This window comes from Haliaeetus leucocephalus, unplaced genomic scaffold, assembly GCF_000737465.1.
Source record: "Haliaeetus leucocephalus isolate CR32 unplaced genomic scaffold, Haliaeetus_leucocephalus-4.0 Scaffold536, whole genome shotgun sequence".
Classification (NCBI taxonomy): Eukaryota; Metazoa; Chordata; class Aves; order Accipitriformes; family Accipitridae; genus Haliaeetus; species Haliaeetus leucocephalus.
The window spans coordinates 3,643,800-3,664,713 of record NW_010972972.1 but is presented as its reverse complement, the minus strand read 5'-3'; the positions used below and the strand labels follow the sequence as shown (position 1 = coordinate 3,664,713).

Sequence of the window (20,914 nt, the reverse complement as noted above, 5' to 3'; positions counted from 1 at the left end):
TCTGTCGCTTACCCATCCCACTCACAGTGAGCAAAACATTGGTTTCCTCAGTGAAGGTAAAGATGGACAATCTCTTTTTCATTCTGATGAGGTTCTGCACCTCAAACTCTTGCAGAAAAGTCTTACACAGGTTAAAAAGGCACCAGTGGAAGAGCTGTGTAATACCCCAGCAAAGGATGCAGGTTCAAATCTCTTCCTCTAGGCTAAAACACTGGGTGGTGAGATATTTGTTTTAAATCACAGGCAGGCTGAAAACTTTCCATGCTTTTATATCCTAAAGATCCCAATTTCACCACAATATATGAAAAAGTGGGGCCACCTACCTTCCTCAGCTTATTCACCGTCTCACAAGTGACAGGAAATTGCACAGCGAGTTAATGCTAACCAGTTCCCCAAACAACAGCCAAACCCTTTCACTTGGGAAAGCTTTCAGGAGGCAACCGAAGTCTTCATGTTTGGAGAGAAAGCAGAGGCACTAAGCTCCCACACATCTCTGTACATCTGGCCTCCACTAGCTCTTGAAAGGTCAGCAGATTTTGAGGCCAGGATTTGGGAGTTCAGGAGTGGAAAAGAAGAACAATATCTCTTCCACCTCCTTCAGGAATCAGGCAGGCTGAAAGCCCATCCTTTGAATCTCCAGCTGGCATTTCTCTCTGCAGAGAGGAGCTCATGAAGGGTAAGAAATCATGAGACTTGCTCAGTGCAGAATGGCTTTAAAAGCATATTATACAAAGATTGCCTTATCTGAAGCTCCTCAAAAGCTGGAAAATAGCACCTTTTCTGTCTCCCAGTCTGCCATAAATACCTAATTGTGAATAAAAACACCCATTACAAATTCATGATGTCAATTGTTTTTCCGTTCTGAGGCAAGTTGGGTTTTGTTCACCAGTTGCTCTGCCATAGCTCAGCAGGAAACAAGAACACAGCGAAATTATCATCTCTCGTCTGGATGAAATAGGTCAGCAAAGAGCACAGTTTGGTATAATTAGGAAAGGAAACTTGACACCGGTTGGTCTTTCTTATTGTGAGTCTGATCCTGCTCCTGTTGTAGCCAGCTGGAGTCTTGCCACCCTGATCTCAGCAAGACCACAACTCAACTTACTGTAGACAGTAGTGACGGCGTGAAACTGCTGTGGCACTGGATTTTGCCACTATAAACATACTGCAGTGATCTACGGTGTAGATCCAAGTATTTTAGCTGTACCACTGAGTACTTAAGTTGATGGTCTTTTGACATAGGCTCCAGCAGGATCAAACCCATTCCACGCTTGATTCTGCAAATGGAGACAAGGGGGACAGTCAGCTGGCTGTCACACTTTTGTTCTCAGATGCTTGGTTGGGTGAGAAAGTGGTAGGAGATGTGCTTTAAATCAAATCTGAAATATCTCTGCACAGCTAATGTATTCCTCCCTCCTTCATCCTTCACCAGGAAGCAGGGGAAAGCTTGAAGGTCTTTGTGAAATTCACTGGACGTGATGTTCCCTCCATGTCACATAAGCACCACAGAGGGGTTACGGTGGATTGTCACCAGCAGCGTGGTACAGTGTGGGGAATGTAAATCCTCCACTTTCAACATTTTCCCAAGAGAATACTCTTCCCTGGTTTTGGAAGGCATTTCTTAAGGGCTACATGAAACCCAGGGGCCATTGGATGCTGTATTTTATGCTGCTTTGGTTCTAGGGCACTACTGCCTTTTTTTTGGCCTTGAACAAATGCTCACTTTGTCATTAGTCCAGAGGAGAAAATCCCACAGAGGTGCTGAGGTGCCTGTTAGCTGTAGTGGCTCCTAAATCCATCCTACAAGAATCCGTAACCTTCTGAAAATGCCTTCTCAGATCTCACCTGTTCACAGTGTGATCCAGGTTTTCTGAAAGGTTCACCAAGGATTTGTGAAAGCTGGCGAGAGCTGTGAGTCCAGAAGGAAGATGCACGAGCACCTCTCAGGCAAAGGGAATCTGCAATATGTATTTTCCCTGAAGAACAATGGAGTGGGCAAAACACTCACAGACCTTGAGAACAGCTCCAGCTCTATCTGCTGGAGAGGCACTTGGAAGGCAACTTAGGTTTCAGCTGTGCTCAATACATCCCTGGGCAACTCCAGTGGCCCTTGTTTAATTTTCTACAGCGCTGCCATGAACAAACAGCTACCTCAGTTTGGGAATTCACGGTCCCTAATGCCTGTGGGAAAGCCACCTCAGCAGGTCGCAGGCCACCTCTGCTGCAACGTTATCCAGATCTTCATTTTAAGAGAAGTGCGTTTCTTCAGATCCAAACAGTTTTGTAATTTTATACTTCTGAAGATGGTTAAGCTGTTTGTAATACTGCATGTCCTAATGGCAAGAGCAGCCCTGTGCTGGAGGGCAGTACAATGAGATAATTGACCGTGGCACCATTATGTAACTGTGCCTTCAGCTCTGGGTGTATAAATCACATCACAGTCAATTATCTCACTAAAGGGCCCCCAACAGCAGGCTCTACTGCTTAATTAGGCTCTTGAGGTGAAGCCAACCTCGTGTCTGTGCAGTTGCCAGACGTCTTAATGTGAGTGGATGGGATGGGGCAGGGTGGGTTGGATCCGCTTTGCAGGCTGAAGTAAAGAATAAGAAAGTCATTGTGTTCCCCTACAGCAATAGTACCTTAACATTAACATGCCTCTCCAAAGGCAGGAAAAGCAGTGTACAGGCATAGCAGGCATTTTCTTTTAGGAAAGCTTGCTGTTATTACAGGGAGGGGGAGGGAAATGTGTGTCCCAGGGAAGTGGGAACAAATGTGATGCTGGAACACGTTGGTCTCACTTGGAGCACTTTGTTCCTCACAAGGGGAAATTATGTTTGACACCCCATTGCCATCAGGCACAGACTAACAGTGAATGAGAGCTGGGGAGTGAAGAAAACAGAGTCTGAAAGTCCCTTCCCTTTCTCCAAGCCCCAGGGAACAGGAGTGATGGCTCACTCTGACCCTAAGGAGGCTTCAGCCTTCAGAACTTGGAGATCCAGGCTGGCATGGTTTGTGCACTACAACGTCTGTCCCTCCCAGTAGGTCAGCACAGTGCTTCCCTGCTATTTATTCCTCTTTTCTTTCCCACTTCATCTCCTTTTCCTCCACCTCATCAATCCTTCACTTCTCCACCTTACCATCACTGGCAGAACTGTGCTCATTTCCAACAGTGACAAACTGGTCCCACCAGTCCTACCCTGGCTGCCCCCCTCTCCTTTCTCCTTTGTGCCTCTCCACACCAGCCCTTTAGCTCAAACGCAGACCTTTTGGAGGACAGGGATGGTGATTTTTCTGGATGCTTCCTTGTGAATATTTGAACAGCCAGTGAACAAAGAATGAGATAGATCTCCAGCAACCAGCTGGAAGTCTGTTCCAGGAGGAAAGTAACTGTTAAGTTGGAAGCCATTAAGAGACTGAAGCAAAGGGGTCGGCTGGAAGTGCGGCTAGATTTATGCAACCCTTTTTGTTATAACAATAATGGTAATGATGATGGAGGACTGTACTGCATGAGGACTGCACGGCAAGGGGACCGGCTGAAAATGAAGCAGAAAACAGCTGCAGAGCAACCACGGTGCTAGGGAATGTGGCTAAGTAGGTGTGAGTGTGCATCTGTACCAGCATGTGGGGAGATCTGGGGCACTGAGGATGCAGGTGATTTTTGGTGCTGGGATTATCAAGACGATGCCTGTTTCCTGATGGATAATCCATTGCATGCAGCTTGGCCGGGAGAGGGATAGTGGCCCAACTCACCTTGGAGCAGGGTGTAGAAGGCTCCCGATGCCGACAAATTGGTTGTTATCGTAACATCATCCTTGCTGGAGGTTTCCACCTGGACATGCACGGAGCTGTCGGTATCGCTGCGGAAGCTGCTCACTTGGCCAGTAGGGAAGGTGACGTTGGTCAGGCGGCCAAAGCTGTCATACCTGAAAGGGAGGATGGATTGAAGTCAACAGCATCAACAGAGGAGTGGGATACAGGAATCATCCTATAAAGCAGAGACCAAGTCTTGAAGTCTTCACCCAGATTTTTCCCAGAGAAAAATGCACTGTCACTCTGTCAGACTGTCTTGACTTTTTTGGCTTCATGAGAAGAAAATCACAGCTTTTAGCTGAAGAAAATCAAGCAAAGAACAGAAAATGACTAAATAAGTATTAGCCTGTATTTTAACAACATTCTTCCAACACTTTTTACCTGCACTATGCCTCTTGTTTACAAGAGTAACTTTATTTCCCATCCACTGTGCTGTGACTTATGGAAAAGCATTGGCCCATGCATCCTGTCTAGCAGAACTAGGAGTTTCGGAAGGCCACCAACTGTTTCGTCTGGTTGTGTCCTGAGCTCTTCAGATTTTTTTTTAAAATCTTATTTTAAAAGCTAATGTTAAGGTAGCAGCAAGGACCTGCCAGATTGGCCATATCAGGTAGAGAACTGTCCTCTGTGAACATGGTGTAGAGCCCTGAGCACAGCTGAGACCCCCATGTCTACCTTTTACTGTTCCTAGGACCATCTGGAAGGACTGATTTAAAAGTGTAAAAAACCAGTCCAGTTTGCACCCCTACTGTGTCCTTGGCTTTACCAATGAGGGAGTCAACATAAACACCATCTGGGAAGGTTTCTGTGATGTGGACACCTGTGTACCAGGACCCAAATGAAATAAGCTATATACATGCAGGTCCCACAGCACTTAACAAGCTGAGGGGTTATTTTTCAATAAGAAGGAGAAGCAGACACTTGAGTCGACAGAGCAAAAACACCATCCTGCCTCTCATTTGTGGCACTGCAAAAAGGGTGCCCTTGGGTCACAGACTGAGCCACGAGCAGAAGGTTGGCAAGGCACCTTTGCAATGAGGCTGCAGAGAGCAACAGGAAGGTCTACTGGCTTATCTCTGGAGAGCTGTTGGACCTTCTGATGAGATGGACCTTCAGGGAAGGGATATTTAAATAGTTAGGGAGAAACAGTAGAAAAATTCCAGCACAAGCAATCAGTGATAAATGTTTGACTTTTTTCAAGTCCTGCCCACGTATCATTTAAGAATGATTTATATGATATATAAGATCATATCAAGAAAACATCACTTGGGGTTGCAAAGTGAATGGTGGGTGAGCAGAGAGGACTTGTTCTCCAGCAATACCCAGTGGTTAGCCTTTGATGGAGCACAGTGTCCAGTGAAGGGCACCATTCCTCAGAATGATAAAGTAATGTAAATGATACATTAAGGATAACAAGCTTAGAAAACATGATCTAAGAGAGAAAGTTGATATAGAAGAGGGGAAACAAGGAAGTGGGAAGATGCCACCCTGACAACGGTTGGTGTGAAGAGGATGATAATTAATTGTTTGTCATGTCTACTGAGGATGTTACAAAAAGTAATCAGCTGGAATGGAAACAAGGAAGATTCAGGTCAGAAGCTGGAGAACATTTTCCAGGCCCATGGTTGCTCCAAGCAGAGGAACAGATGGAGCACTGGAAACCCCATTGCCCAACGCTTTTAAGAATAGGTGAGAGCAATCTGTTAGACAGGGATACAGTTGATCAGACCTCGGAGGGAGCAGATGGTTGAGGAGCTCTTGATCCTCCTCTTCAGGATTACTCTGAGCTGGGGAATAAGACAACAGACCCCATCTAATAACAAAAAAACAATAAGAAAAGGAAAGAAAAGAAAAGGAAAGAAAAGGAAAGAAAGGAAAAGGAAAGGAAAGGAAAGGAAAGGAAAGGGAAGAGAAGAGAAGAGAAGAGAAGAGAAGAGAAAAGAAAAGAAAAGAAAAGAAAAGAAAAGAAAAGAAAAGAAAAGAAAAGAAAAGAAAAGAAAAGAAAAGAAAAGAAAAGAAAAGAAAAAGTAATCTTGAACTGCAACCCATGAGAGACCCAGGAGCAGCCATTGGACTAGCTCTGCAGTCCAATGCAGAAAAGGAATATATATATTCCTACTATACAGAAAAAGAAATTCATCTCCTCTTCCATTCTCTTTTTTTCAGATTCATACACAGTGCTGGTACTTTGACAATATGCTGGCAGTGACTTAGCGTGAGGAAGGGCTGGCTGAAAAGGTGATTTTTGCCCAAGTTTAATATTTAGTGTATGGTGACTAAGTGGGTGAGCTCATTGCAAGTCTCTCCAGCCCTTGGGTTTGGAGACACCATTGCATGACACTCTTCTTGCCCACTGGGCAGAGGAGGAGGTAGGAAGGTAGAAGAAAGCATTTGGCCCTTCACAGTGTCAGCCTGTCAGTCACGGGATTATCCACGTGTGGAGGATGGAGCCCTTTCCCTCCAAGATCTTGGCGATCAGTCAGCCACTTGTGAAATGGAAAAGGAGAAAGGAAAAAAAAACCAAGAAGAAAGGGATGAATTCAGGACTGCATTGCAGGAGTTTGGCAGAGACCAGTTAAAGCTTCTCCAAGCAGCTAGCAGCACACAGCTTGGAGCTGAACTGCATCTCCTTGCAAAAGTCAGACTTAAAGTGCTCTTAGTACCAAATGCTTTGCTCCATGTTTGTAGCTGTCCTGTTTGCACTGAGACGGTATGCGTTTTGATTCTGCTTTCTGCACAGTCATCTGCACATCTCCTAAAACGATATGTGAGTCTTAAACTGAAAGCATCACAGACGATAGATATCTTTACCCCATCTGCTGAGACAGAACACAAGGGACATGACTTAGTCTCTCCCTTGAGCAGAGAAAACGTTGTTATCGCTAAAGGTGTGTTGTGTAACACCGCAAATTCTTTCTACCATGACATCAATAGTCCTATATGTAAACCAGTCTGAACCATAAGGGTAGACTCAGATCTCAAATGCTCCAAAATTTAAGGAAGATGGATCTGAATTTGGCACCTCTGACTTGGTGGTATTAGCAACTGTAAGGAATTTATTTATATTGCTCTATTTAAATTTTAAAAAATGAACTGCTCCTGAAATTGATCCTGATTCCCCTCCTAAAAATAATGGCACAAATCTAGATGTGCTGCACTGGAGTCTAAGGGGTGAGTTTGGTGTAATACAGGTGTGAGCGTGAAAAGAAGCAGGTCTGCGGATTAGGGAAAGAAGGAGGGCAAAAGCCAGGATGGGGGCAGAGAGCTTGTTCATGTGATGGACATGGTTTCTATTTCATTTAAGTGCTGAGTCAATGTCCTGTGAGTCACATGTTTTATCCCAATTGAATGACACTCAGCACCATGCTGAGAGTCAGCACAAAACCTATACTCCATGCAAGCCCTACTTATGTGCTCCGAAGAAAGCCTCAAAAACCCATGGATACTCAGTTTAACAGCCCCAAGCAGCAGCAGACACTCAGCTCCTTAAGCTCTATTCCTGGACATCAAGCTCACAGCACCCTCACAAATAGTCCTCCAGCTCTCTGCTGGGCAAATATGTAATATTTGCAAATATGCAAATGGGTGAATATGCCAGTAATCTCTGCCTGTGCAAAATGGGTTAAAATAGCACGAAAAAAGAGCACGAAAGAGTGTGATGGTGCCTAGACCTCTGTGCACACATTTTTCTTTTTAAATCAAAATGACAAAGTACAATACGCATAATTTATGTGGTTACATTTTTACAGCTGTCCAAAACTCACACTACGGGGGAGAACTTCACCAAGAGCGAGGACTTCCATTTGGGACTTTGGATCCTGAGAAGCAAGGCTCCTTTTGGGCCAGAACAGTCTGGAATGGTGTGCTGGAATTGGTTTAAGATGTCTGCATGTGTACATTAGACTTTTGGCACCTCCTTAGTCACCCCATTAGCCTCTGTCAGAAGTAACCTGGACCATCTGTGTTTTCTGCATTTGCAAGAGCTGCTGCACCTCTGGCCAGCAGCGAGGCAGGGACCTTCCAAGAACTCGCTTTGGGGGTGACAGCTCACCTCTTTACAGCTGCAGGGAGGTCATGCCTTACAAAGGGAGAAATGTGAGAAGGTAGCACAATTAGACGGTTCCCATTTTCATGCTTATTTTTAATTGGTGGCAGGTGAAGCGTAAAACACTCATGTCCAGACAAAACCTCCTTTTAGCACTGCAGTGGTAATGCAAAAGGAGGTGCGGGAAGCCAGTTAGCATGGACACACACAGTGTTTTCCTCTTGGCAAGCAGTGCCTTTTCTCTCTCCTGTTTTGCCTAGGACTGGAGCATTTTCCCCTTTTCCCTTGATTTAGATCACACAGCACATACCCGATATCATCTATCACATACCCACAATCTCCCAGGATGCATCAGCTTGAAGGCTTGCGCATCCCAAACAGGTAATGTGCTTAACGAGTTAAATGAGTCGGTTCCTTCTACCTCTGCTTTCAGCCCTATAAAGGCACTTATAGGGCACATCCTCAGCTCGGAGAGTAAAGGCTAAGCGACTGGCTCTTACGTAGCTGCAGGTGTGCCCTGGTATTTGCAGTAAGATAAATCTCTCCTACTCACCTCATTTTGCAGCTAAGCTGCCTAGGCCTGTTTCCACAGTCTCGGGATTTAGGGGTGGGCTAGTTTTCATCACAGCCTAAGACTTCTCTGTTCTCCAAACGCTCTGAAAGCACCAGAATTAAGGAAATACTGAAACGCAGGAGTGCACGCAGCAGCCACTCTGAGCAATGAATTCATCACCTGCTAACACAGCTGCTGCCTCCCATTCAAACCTGCTGCAAAGACTCAGCACTTACAATTACAGTGACAATTATTAGGCCAGCAAAGGAAGCCGTTGCCATCCATTCCCAATTGGAAACGTATTTAGCTAAGGTTCAATGCACAGAATTAAAATGGTATTTGGTGCTTATGAGGCCTAATTGTTAGCTTGTAAACATTCAGAGCTTTCATTTATCACATTACCATTGTGTAGAGACCTGGGCCTTGGGAATTAAAGAGAGCATCCTAAGCACCGTCTATTCAGAAATCAATTCCTTGCCTGAGTCTCTGGGTTTTCTCATTTTAGCTTTTTCACATTTCATCAGCCTTTTAAAACTACAAGTCAAATAGATCGGAAAAAAATCACTATAATAATATTGCATTTAGTGCCAAAGAGTCCTAATGTACTTTGCAAACTATATTTTGCGTGCGATTATACAGACATGCACCCGCCGCCTCTGAACAAGATCGCCTCTTCACAATTTTTCAAACAACATTAAACACAACATTAAAAATAAATCTATAACAGACAAACCGATACTACTCAAATATGTATGAAGGCAAGTCCTCTCCTTAATGACACGAGGCCAGGCTGCAGCCACTGTCTGCAGAATTTTCTGACTGCCCAAATGAGGAGAGGAAGACCTCTCTCTCTCTAGCTTTTATGATACTCGTAATTCCCTTGGTTCGCAACTAAACTCTTGACACCAGGCATTCATTTCAGGCCAGGCCAATGGCTCAAAACATGACCTCACAGCTTAGGGAGGGTACTGGAGAAGTACTGTTTTATCATGGCACTTACCAGAGTTTCACTGTAACTTCTTCAGAGGACCAATGATGAGAATCTAATTATTTTATCATGAAGAAATTCTGGAGCAAAGAAATTTTGCTAAAAGAGGAGGGAGAGCAAAAGCCAAAGGTGTTTCTCATACTCCAGTCTGCTGCAGGGGCAGAAAGAGACACTCACTTGAACTACTCGAAACCAAGGACGCCACCAAATCCCATAAAACTCAGTGTATGACCTGAGATATCATCAGGTGATAAAGGGATGTTATTAATGCAGTAAGCTAGCTTTTCTCTGAGTCAAGAGGTGGCTGCTCCTCTAAAGGTAATAAGTGTTATTTATCTCTGTTTTTTACTAAGAGAGAAAAAATTGCAAGCCTTTCTGCCAACGACAAGGCAGACTGAGTCACCGTGGGGTAGATGCTGACCATGATTCCCAGTTCTGGTACCCCAGTCACCCAGACCAGGGCACCAAACGCTGCTGGTTTGGACCCTTTGCCCTCCAGGTAGCTGTGAGCCACTTTTTGGGCAGTCCATGAGAAGGTTTTGAATTTCTGGGCTTGGCTGCAGTGATGTGTAACTGTACATTTCATTCTGTATGGGAGGAGGTGACCTTCGAAACTAATTGAGCACACAAAGGACCTAAGCAAAAGAGCCTCATCTGGGCTAAATAATGCATAGAAGGTCTGACTTTGGCTCAGAGGGAAATTGAATTAACGTACAGTGATACTATCTCAATGAGCTAATCAAGATAATTGCTGTATTCTTGATTTAAACAAATACATTAATAAGAATTTCTGGATTCTGAAGTAGATAAAACAGCAACTGCTAAGAAACTTTGTAAAGGCTGGTAGCAATTTTTTCAGGTCAAGAGCAAAAGCAGCAAAAAGAAGCAAGTAGTCACACAGCATCCTTTGTCTTTGACTTGAGGAGTTGAACAACAAGGAGCCGTTCCCCTGACAGAGTTTCCAGATCAACTTCCTTTGCTGCTGATTATCACTGTCACAGGTTCAACGGGAAGGCAAGTCTTTAATCCAGTTACTGGACAAGCTGAGCTGCATTGTATTAATTGACAGTGAATGTCAAGCCCTCTGCAGAGGCAGAGAAAGTCTATGTAATGCTAAAACCCTCAAAGAAGTCTGAGATAGGCCTTTGGGGACAGGCTAATTACTGCAGGGAGCTAAGTTTCACTCTCAAAGGAAAGGGAAACTGCACACCATTATATACTGAACCTTGCTCAGCATTAAACCCAATAAAGCAGGATTGTTACAGCAGGCTTTGGTGTAGGATATATGAAAGAAAGAGCTGTAAGTGCTGGGAGCAAGTCTGCCACCGCCTGAAGACAGCACCTGTCTCCTTCCCCTATAGAAATGAAAAGCCAACGAGCCAGCCCAGCCCAAACCCTGGGAGGACCTGGATTCCCTGGTGTGCCCTGGAGATAGACCTCCAGTACTGCATCAACGTATGCCACCTCCTTCTCTCCTCTGCAGAAGCACACCAACGTGCCCATATGTCACAGCTCTTTGCAGCCTTATGATAAAGGCTGAGAAATGCCCTGGTAAGAGCAACAGCTGAAGGAGAACCAGAGATGCCGGACAGGCACACATGGAGTGTTGTCACTCTTGCAACACCATTGCTCTTTCATGTTGGGTGTCTGGTTTACGGTCCTCTGTAGACAGTCAGGTAAAGGTAAATCTTATAAGGATGTTATTCATGGGGCCACTGGTGCAGTGTAAACTTACCAGCTGAATTTACATTCACTCTTACCTTTTTAAAGAGTGGTGTCCAGCCTGCCCTAGCCCATAAACAACTATTATGTGCTGTGAGAAACATGAAGCTTTTCCTCAGAGTCAGATTTGATGTCTTTATTTCCTTGGCCATGAGCAAAACAGAAATACAAGCTTCACGCTCCCCCTCAGCCAGGACTGAAAACTACTCAGAGCACCTTCCAGCCACTCATGATCACAGGGTTTCTCTAAATCACTTAAACTTCCTCAGTGTAAATTTCCTGATGTTCTGATACAGAAACCAATAACCTGAAGGTATCGAATGCTGATTTGGTTTACACCATCTTCTTTGGCTTCTTGGATATTAAAGAATTTAGATTTCATGCTGCCATGCCTGCCCTCATCCCTGCAGTCTGTGTTTGACTGATGCAAATCTTCTGTCTGGTGAGAATATATCTTAAGAAAGGCATCCAGAGCCATGATCTAAGATACCAAGAAACGGAGAATATACTGCTTCTCATTGTTGGTCTCTCTACTGGTTAGGTAATCTCAGCCTTAAAAAATCACACCTTCCTGTCAACTTGAATGTCTCTAGCTTTGCCTTCCAGCCCCTTATCCTTCTCAAGCCTTTCTGTGCTAGATTAAGAGTCCCTCTGTAGGTGACAGTTTTGTGCTGACACGCTGTGATCTGGACACTTCCCAGTCTTCTTCGTGTTAAGATAAATAGATCAAGTCTTCTTAGTTCTCCAGCATAAAGCACTTTGTCCCTATGAACGCATTTTTGTAGTGTTTTTCTGCACAGCCATCAATTTTCACTGTCCTTCATAAACTGCAAACATCAGAACTGACAGTATTAGTCTCATCAGTACTGTACAAGGACAAAATCAGCTTTGTACTACCCACTACAAGTAGAGTGGAATGAGTAAATGTATTCATTTTGTTTGTCCATCTGAACGACAAGTTAGAGTTGCCATGGAATTATGCTGAGGATCACACTGAGTGACTCGATGCTTTGCTCACTACAACCTCTGAGAGTCAATGCTCAGCCCAGTTCTTTAGATGTGGCCTGTTTACATGCGTACCCTGGCACTAGACCATGTAAGAATGTATTTTGTTCAAACAAAATCTACTTTATCAAGCAATCTAAGTATCTCATCTTTATTTACTAATCTTCTCATTTTATCAGTTCTCATTTTGTAGTTTTTCCCAGATAATGTATGCAAAATCTGGGTAGAATCAATCCCTGCCAATTCATCTGAAACAACCCCATTGGATGATTCCCTATTGCTCATTACCTTTTGAGAGCTATCATAGAGCAAGGTCTTGAGCCATTTGATATGTACTTTTCACAGCTTGGAAGAAGAGCAGATGATCTGCTTTCCAAGTCCTGAGTGGACAGCTTAGGGTGGGATAGGATAGGACAGGATGAAAAGTGACAGCCTCTGATTCAAGCAAGGAAGATTTAGACTGAGCGTATAAAAAAGCTTTCTAACAATAACAATAATAAAGGTAAATACATTGTCACTATCAATATTTATCATTAACTTAGAAAACTTTGATAGGATCCATTTGACCAAATTGTAGACTTCTGCAATGTAAACATCTGTATCTGAGCTAATCATTCTGGACTCCTTTTACAGAAAGAAACTTTCAGAATACTACTCATCTCATCTCATCCTAAAGCAGATATACCTGACATAACTCGTAAGAAACTCACCTTGAAAGTGCCTGTTTCTCTCCATTGCCTATAAAGGGAGGCTGAGGTAACTAATTCAGATATAGACTTTTACCCTGTAGTTCTATAAAGTTGCATCAGAATCTGTCAGGAACAGTTAAATAGAGACAACTGATCACAGGTTTGGATGAGAGATCTCTGAAGACACATTCCCAATTCTATTTTCAGTGATGCTGTGCTATCATATAGTGCTGACTTGCTCTAGTCAAGATTTCCATAGTCTAACCACTGGGGAATACTGTCTTCCATTTAGCTCTAAAAAGCTTTCTTATGACTCTTCTGAAGTGCATAAAAGGACTAGAATGATGACTTTCACAAATGCTCTATTTTGTTGGATAGCAAGAAATAATGGATCACTGTTATAAATATATCCACAGAGTAAGTTGGATTTTAGCTTCTGTCTCATTTTATCTCCTTTATATTTTCAGTCACACTTTTAAATGAAAGAATATGTTTGAGGTATAAATCTGACCATTATTAGCTGTAATGTTTCGTTTGCTTCACTCTCAGTGGCTACATCTGTTTTCAAGCAAAGGAACTATTGGGTTCTTTGCAAAAAGAAAATACCTCCTTGATTTAGCACAATGGTCCTGACAATATAGCAGGCTTCCACTCCTATAGAGAAAAACACCCTATCTTTCCTCCCTAAAGCCTCCCTCAAGCAAATTCAATGTAAGAGATGGAAGGGTATTAACTTTGATTCACTGAGGAATATTGCTATAGTAATTGCAAGCAGAACATCGATGGAATGCAAATAACCTTTCAAAAGATTCATCACAAAGTTTCCATCAGTTCTTTTCAAGGCAGGAGCAGTAATAGTGAGTATTAAGCACAGAAATTTGAAACTGGGCCTGGAACATTTTAAAGAAAGAACCAAAGCAACTGCATGTCTAACACACGAATATGTGGGTTTAGCCAGCTTTCCTTCTCTGAGTATCCTTTTTTTTGCAGTTTTCTTCTTTGTAATCTTGGGAACTGTCTATTCTAGCCAAATTCTAGCCAATGGGTCTATTATTATGGTAGCTGAACACTTCCATGTAACCATTCAAACCACATGGGAAATTATGCACTAAAAGGACCATTTCAAAGAGGCTAGACGTGAAAATAGAAATGAAACTAAAGAAGAGGGAGGGGAAAGGGTTCTCAACAGCAGGATGAATTTGCAGACCATCCTTCTAGGTGTCCTTCATTCAGTTATCTATCTTTTTCCTGTTTGATATCAGAAGTGTGTTGTCTTCATGGTATTTATAAGCAGGGAACTGCTAACAGTAATAGAAAAAAGAAGCACAAATCTTCAAGTCACTGCCAGCTCTGGGGTTTCCAATGCATCCTGTCTTCTCTCTGCTCAAAAATTCTTTGGGCTGGTCTTGAACAGCCCTGAGACTATTTTTACTGCTTAGTGAGGCCAATTACAACAGTAGAAAATGAGCAGTCCCTTAATTACAGAATTGTTTTCTGAGCAAGCTGTCATTAGTCATTGTCAGTTGCCATTCTACATCAGCCATTTCAAATAAGCTCAAAAAAGACACTGCAGCATAGGAAGTAGGTGAAAAGCTGCGAAAAAGAGGATCTGATGGAACTTTCACACTTCCAAGCCCTTCAAAGCCAAGAAAAATTCTCTGACATCCAACCTAAATCCCCAGTCCCAACTACAGTTAAGGAGAACCAGGTGTCCAAATTACTTAGCTGATTTAGAAAAACTCAGCAGAAACTCTGACTCTTGACTTGGTAGGGGGAGTTTATTCAAACTCTAATGCACTTACTTCCAGTATTTAGTGTTTGTGTAGAGATCTAATATTCTCTGTTCTGGCCATTTTACTTGGACAATAATTCTGTCCAGGGAATTAAATTCTATCAGTCAACCTTGCATGGTTCAGAGAACACAGAATGAAGACAGCAGCACAACTTTCATAATATACTTACTCATAAAACGTTGTCCAACCATTTTCATTGCTTTTAGTGGCAAGGAGACCGGAGTTGCCGTGGTACGTCATCATGGCCACTTCGTGCCCCTGCGTTGTTACACTCTTGAGTGCGCTATTGGTACCAATTGTCACCCAGTAGACTTGGCCATCGGGCACCACCAGCCAGAGGGGCATCCCCGTGGAATCTCTTCGGATATTGACTAAGTTGCCATTATTGTCAGTGATCAGGGTTATATCTCCATCTCCGGAATAAGTAAAATTGTAAAGATAATCTCCAGTGGTAAGGCTCTGAGTATAAAGGTGCTTACCACTGGTGTCAAACAAGTAGAGTTCCTGGTCGATGGGTGAGGATAACTCATATAGATTTTGTGTGTTGAGGAATGGTTTGTTTTTCCGAATAAAGCGGATTCGGATATTTCCAAGATCAGCAACATACAGCTCCCCATCTGCACACACCGCAAGGGAGGATGGCGCATTGAGTTTGGCATCCTTGGCATAGCCATCATCCCCCGAGAAGCAGTCACAGTTAGCATCGTTCTTGCAGTCACAGCTGCTTGGTGCACCAGCAACGAGAGAAATCTCTCCGTTGGTGGTGACCTGCCTGATGCGATTGATCTTCTTCTCATCAGTCTCAGCAATATACAGGACCCCGTTATGTGAGACAGCCAGGGCGGTAGCAGACTCCAGCGTGGCATGGATTGCCACCTTGCTAAGGAGAAAATGATCCATGCCCGGCACCTGGCAATGCATGGGCCTCCCCGCCACGATGCGCACTTGGTGGTTCTCAGATATCTGTAACACAACGTTATTGTCGAGGACGTAGAGTGAATTATCCATTGGATTGACTGCCAAATCCGTGGGCCATTCTAGACGAACCTTAAAGGTAAAACAACACAAGGAAATGATTATAGCAAGACCTTTTTTCACCGCATGGTTGCTATAAATCAATCACAATGAGGATGTTTCAACACGGATTAAAGGGAGAAAAGGTAAAAGAAACACAATTAATTAGTGCTGCTTGATACGGTGGCCACAGAGGACACAACTCTGGTGTGAGTGAGGGGGCTTAGCTCCTGGTCACATGAAGTAGACACACGTGGACACCCACGCTCTGCGTTGCAGCAGTGGTGGGAGCAGGACGATGGGACAGAGGCAGACCCTCCTCAGCTCTTGCTCTGCACCATGGCTTCTCTCTGCTTCTCCACCTTGGTGTGAGGTATCAGGGGATGTGGGAAGGAACATCAGTGCCCAGGGAATGCAGGAGTAAACAAAAAGATCCAAAAATTCAAGGGGGATTTCCCCTCGCCAAACAATCCTATGCTTTTTGAATTGATGGAGCCCGGATCTGATAGCAGAGACCCAGGTCTGGGAATTTTGTTGTGTGAAGTGCTATAAAGTGAGTCAAACAAAACAATGATCCTTTTACTAAAGGTTTTTCCAGACAAGTGGCTGAGCTCCACTGGGTAAATGACAAGGAGGGATAAACACAAAACTGGCAGCTGTGTCAGCATGCATGTATGTCTAATTTACAACCACCAAATTTCTGCTTGATGCTGCAAAAATGCAAAATAGCAATTCACAAGAAATTCAGGCAATTTCAACTTGTGGAATAAAATACTTGTGTCTTCACAGTGATTTTCACATTTTTTTTTTTTTAGCATAATGGAAGAATGGGTTCAAATAATAGTGACACATCACATTTCTACCCTGATAATCCATATACACAAATAAAGTGAAAAAGTGACTGGTATCACCACAAGTGAGTGAGCACTAGAAGGCCTCTATTTCTAGCTCTACTTCTGCAATACACTGTCTTTTCAAGTGAGTCTACTCTTTTAGTTGCCAAACCTAGGAAACATTTACCAACAGAATTCAGGGTAATTTAATTTCTTTTATAAAGAACTGTAAGGTGTGTATTTTTTGATTATTTTATTTTACTTCAGGTTTGTATAGAAAAAAAAAGTAAACATCGTGCTAATGGGAACCAACCAATGCTCAAATGTTTTCCTAATGGTGCATCTTACCCATAGTAGAGGTGTGAAGGGTGACTGGAAATGAACAACTGTGAAGAATGCTCTTGGTCACCTCCAGTCAAGCTTTTAAATAGATTTTCAACTAGTTACAAAGAATAGCTATTCTGGTTGTATACTCCCTTTCAGTCAGCCAGGCGACTCTAAGTTAGAGCAGATGGACTTGATATCTGGTGGTTAACTGAGAAGCTGGCCATTTTGTGCCATTCTCCCTGCACACGTGTGTTTTTTTCTCTGTACCCAACAGCATGATGTGCAGTGACGGAAAGCTCTGGGATCTGGGCACACTCAAGGCTGTGCAGTTCCAGGATCTCTCTCTCTTTGTTTCAAACCTTCCTCTCTCACCATCCATCTCAATTGCTGCTTCTTCTCATTTGTCTGAGGTGACTAAGTTTGGGGGGTATTTTGCATATATAAAGTGGCAACCTTATTGGAAGGAGGAGGAATAGATGCCAGCAGGCTCAAGTCCAGCAAACCATCTCTTACTGTGATTTTATTTAAAACCAAGAAAGAAGAGACCAGGTAAGATCTAGAGGCACACAGGAGAGTCCTATTTTTAAAGCCTATAAGTGAACATCTCTGCCACAGCCCTGCTTTACTTTTGACGCTTCTATTCATGTTTAAATCCCTTTTCAATTTTTTTTTTCTTTTTAAAGAGCATCAGATGCAAGGTATTTAGTTCATTGTGCCTTCTAATGGCTGGGCTTGTGAAGCTCATTTTCATGGCCAAGCAGTGTGCTGAGCTCTGTCTACTCTGGTTCTCTGTTTGCAAAATCTCTTTCCTTTTCTCAGCTCTTGGCCTATTTTAACCCTTCCTGTAGTAAAACATTATAGCCTGTGGTTTTCTCTTTAATAATGCATGCCTCCATCCCTTCCAGTGGTCTTTAAGCTCTGCAGCCTTGAGTTAGCATCAAGAGCAGAGTTTATTCTGAACTGACAAGGGAATTTTCAATTTCTTAAAAACCGTTCCTTGTCAACATTGGCAGCTAAATATTTCATGTCCTTATGTCCCAGGGAACCTCAGGGACCTGACAGAAAAGACCCTTCTAGCCACTGTAAATGATGAAAAGCTACTTCCCAAGCTGGGTTTTCTCTGCCTGGTTTGGGTTGGTTTTTGTTTTGTTTTGGTTTTTTTTTAATTAAACTTGTCTTTGGTGTGTCTGTCCAGAACAGTACTGGTTAATCTGTCCGTCACGGTACAGGTTAATCTGAAAATGGCTCCTGTCATTTTATGAAGGGAAAGAAAGACTCTTCAGCTGGTACATTTTAGCTCATTTCAGAAGTGTTTAAATATGACATTGGTATACATGCAAGCCACATAACCTGTGAGAAAATGTTTTTTAAAGCCTGAACCCACAATGGTCTTGTGGTAACTGCCTCTGAAATTCAGATAAAGAAAAAACTAAGCCTGTAAGATGAAAAACTTTCTACAAGATGGCCTTTAACTGGCAAAATTTGCTTCTCTAGAAGGCATGAGAGCTTTTAAACTCATAATTTCAGCTTGTCCATAAATTGAGGACAGTGGGAACCAGTTGCAAAGAAGCAAGAATAATCTTTTCAAATTAGAGGGAAAAACAAGAACAACAGATTCCATATGGGAGCACGGAAATTATCTAGGTAGTTACAAAAAGGAAACCCCATTGACATCTATTGTGGCTGAATAATAGTACTTAGCCCTCCAGCTATGATCTATATTTTCATAGGAGAGGGCAATATTCCTCTAGCCAGGCAAACAACAAGTGGCACAAAGGTTTCAAGGGACACTATCTCTAAACTGGCACAATTTGACAGGTTGGCCAGTGCCCCACAAAATCGAGTGCTGGGCTGTAACAGATTTCTCTTCTGCACCATCCAGAAGTAAAGCAATCATCAAACTGAGATTTCTTTTTCTCCCTTTTCTTTTTTTCTCTCCACCTTTAAGCAGCAGGACTTAAAAGCCCAGCATGATGGTAGCTGCAACCAATTTGCAATCTGATGCAATTCAAGATTCTTGTTTTCCTGCTGTTGCTAATTTTGGCACCACAGCCTCCAATCAGTGTTTCCTAGATGTTAATTTGATTCAGGTCTAAAATTGTGGTGGGCCAAATTAGGATGGGGGGAAGCAAAGAAAAAACCCATGGTTAGCTAAGTTGTTATAACAGAGCATGGCATATAGCCCTACTAAAATGAGTACAGCTGCCTGGTCTTTTTAGTTTAAAGCAACTAGTTTCTTGAGAAACAAGCCTAATGAAACCTGGCTTCCCAGGAATCTGTGTCTCCCAGCTGACTGGGAGCTCTGAAAGAAGTCTCTTCTGGGGCTGGGACATCTTTAAAATCTCTCTCTCCAGAGATGTCTGAGTTAGGTCTTTCCTTCAGTCTTTATAGGATCTTTCTTTTTGACCCAGTCATTTTCATATTTCAAAACACGTAGAGATGTAATTCTCCTTGAGCCCTTACCTCTTTGTCAAACCTGGAGAGGCACACAAACATGCAGATAGAGTGAAGGCATAGGCTTCTATTCTGTAGAAACCCAACCAAAACATCATCTTACCTGAGAAATGTCCATGACAGAGTCACAGCTGAGAGGCCGAGCCGATGTCAAGTCATTGGAACCCAACACAGTTGAGATGATCCCATTCTGATCAATCCGCCTGATCATAGTGCCATCCACAAAATAAATCAGCCCAAACTTGTCCACAGTGATGCCTGAGGAGAAAAAAAGCAAGACAGTCAGAAAGTAATGGCAACCTGATAATTATGAGATGAATAGAAGACAGTGTCTGGTTTGATGCTCATGGAAGAAAAAGATTGCTGGTTTGGTTGGGAGCAATATATTTTATGGCATTCAAAAGGGATGAGATGAGAGTTGGGCATGCGGGAGTCCTGGTTATCAGGAGCTTTGAACTGGGACCATTCCATGGAAGGCACTTCCAACTGGCATATGATGCAATTTAAAAGTCCCTGCTCACTTCTGGAAAAGGGCATGGCATACGATGAACTGCTGAAAGGAAAAGGTTTTCTAATAACTTCGTGTCTTGCATGTTCAGAAACATGGTGTTATTGCTCATGGTATGAATATTAAGCCATGCACCAGAAAATGTTACACTGGTGAATCTTTCAGAAATGGTGATGAAAAGGCTGTGAAGATCCATCAGGTCAATCAAATTCCAGATGGATAAATGTGGAAGGGTTTTTCCTAGGATAATCCTACTAATCTACAGTATTTCACCTGTTTCTGAACTCTGCTAGGTGATTAATTTCGTTGTCCAAACCTCCTTTGTAGACATACTCCTGTCAGTGGATTTGAGGTCTGCTGACAACAGTTACAGACTGCTGATTCTCGTTGCCTCACCTGCAGATATGTGCCATTTCACTTCCCCCTAAGCATCATTTCTCAAGTATTTGTTATGTTAGCACAACCTCCTTTAATCCTCTTTATCTCAAGCTAGCTATACTAGCATCTTCCATCAGAGGATTTCATGGTGCTTTACACTTACTAATTAGACCTCATAGCAGTCTGTGAGTGTGATCATCCTAATTTTACATATCGGGAAAATAACAGATAAAGCAATTTTCACAAGGTCACAGAGAAAGTCCATGACTAAGGCAGGAATAAGAACTTAAGGGCCCCATTCACCTCTCTTTTATGTTAGTATAAATTAAAAGTAACTCCACAGATACTAATAGAGTCATCCATCTCATCTACCCTACAGTGGCAGAATGCCGCTCAGCATAATATTTGAGTGTCTTAAAGACACTAAAAGAATGTAAGGAACAGTTAAAGAATGTAGAAGCCTGTAACACCCTTTTCTATGCAAGTGAAAATTCTGCTTAGAATATATGAATAGTAGGATCTTCCTGTTTGGTTTCTTTTGCTAGCAGCGTAGCAATCACTTGGCAAAAAGCTGACATCTGCACTGTGCTTCCAAGCAAGTATCTGGAGCTTTTCCAGTGGAGAGAAATACCTACTTCTAGGGTGCAATTCATACCACCCGAAAGCAGATATCCAAAAGAGATTATATGAATCCTGCTAGAAACACCTTTTCCTCCCCATTGACTATAAAAGGAGACTACAGCAAATATCTCCAAAGGAAACATTTATACTGTAGACAGATTAAATTAGTGAGATGAA

The 20,914-nt window shown here is 42.8% G+C and overlaps 1 protein-coding gene across 1 annotated transcript in view; it reads right to left on the bottom strand.

The window, feature by feature from the left end:
- The window catches only part of TENM4 (teneurin transmembrane protein 4), a 348,544-nt gene that overhangs the window by 26,994 nt on the left and 300,636 nt on the right, over positions 1–20,914 (bottom strand). The window contains exons 23-25 of the mRNA XM_010576571.1: positions 19,334–19,488; positions 14,772–15,649; positions 3,748–3,920 (exon numbers count right to left, since the gene is read on the bottom strand). Coding sequence (XP_010574873.1) covers positions 3,748–3,920; positions 14,772–15,649; positions 19,334–19,488 — 1,206 coding nt within the window. The remainder of the gene's footprint in view (positions 1–3,747; positions 3,921–14,771; positions 15,650–19,333; positions 19,489–20,914) is intronic.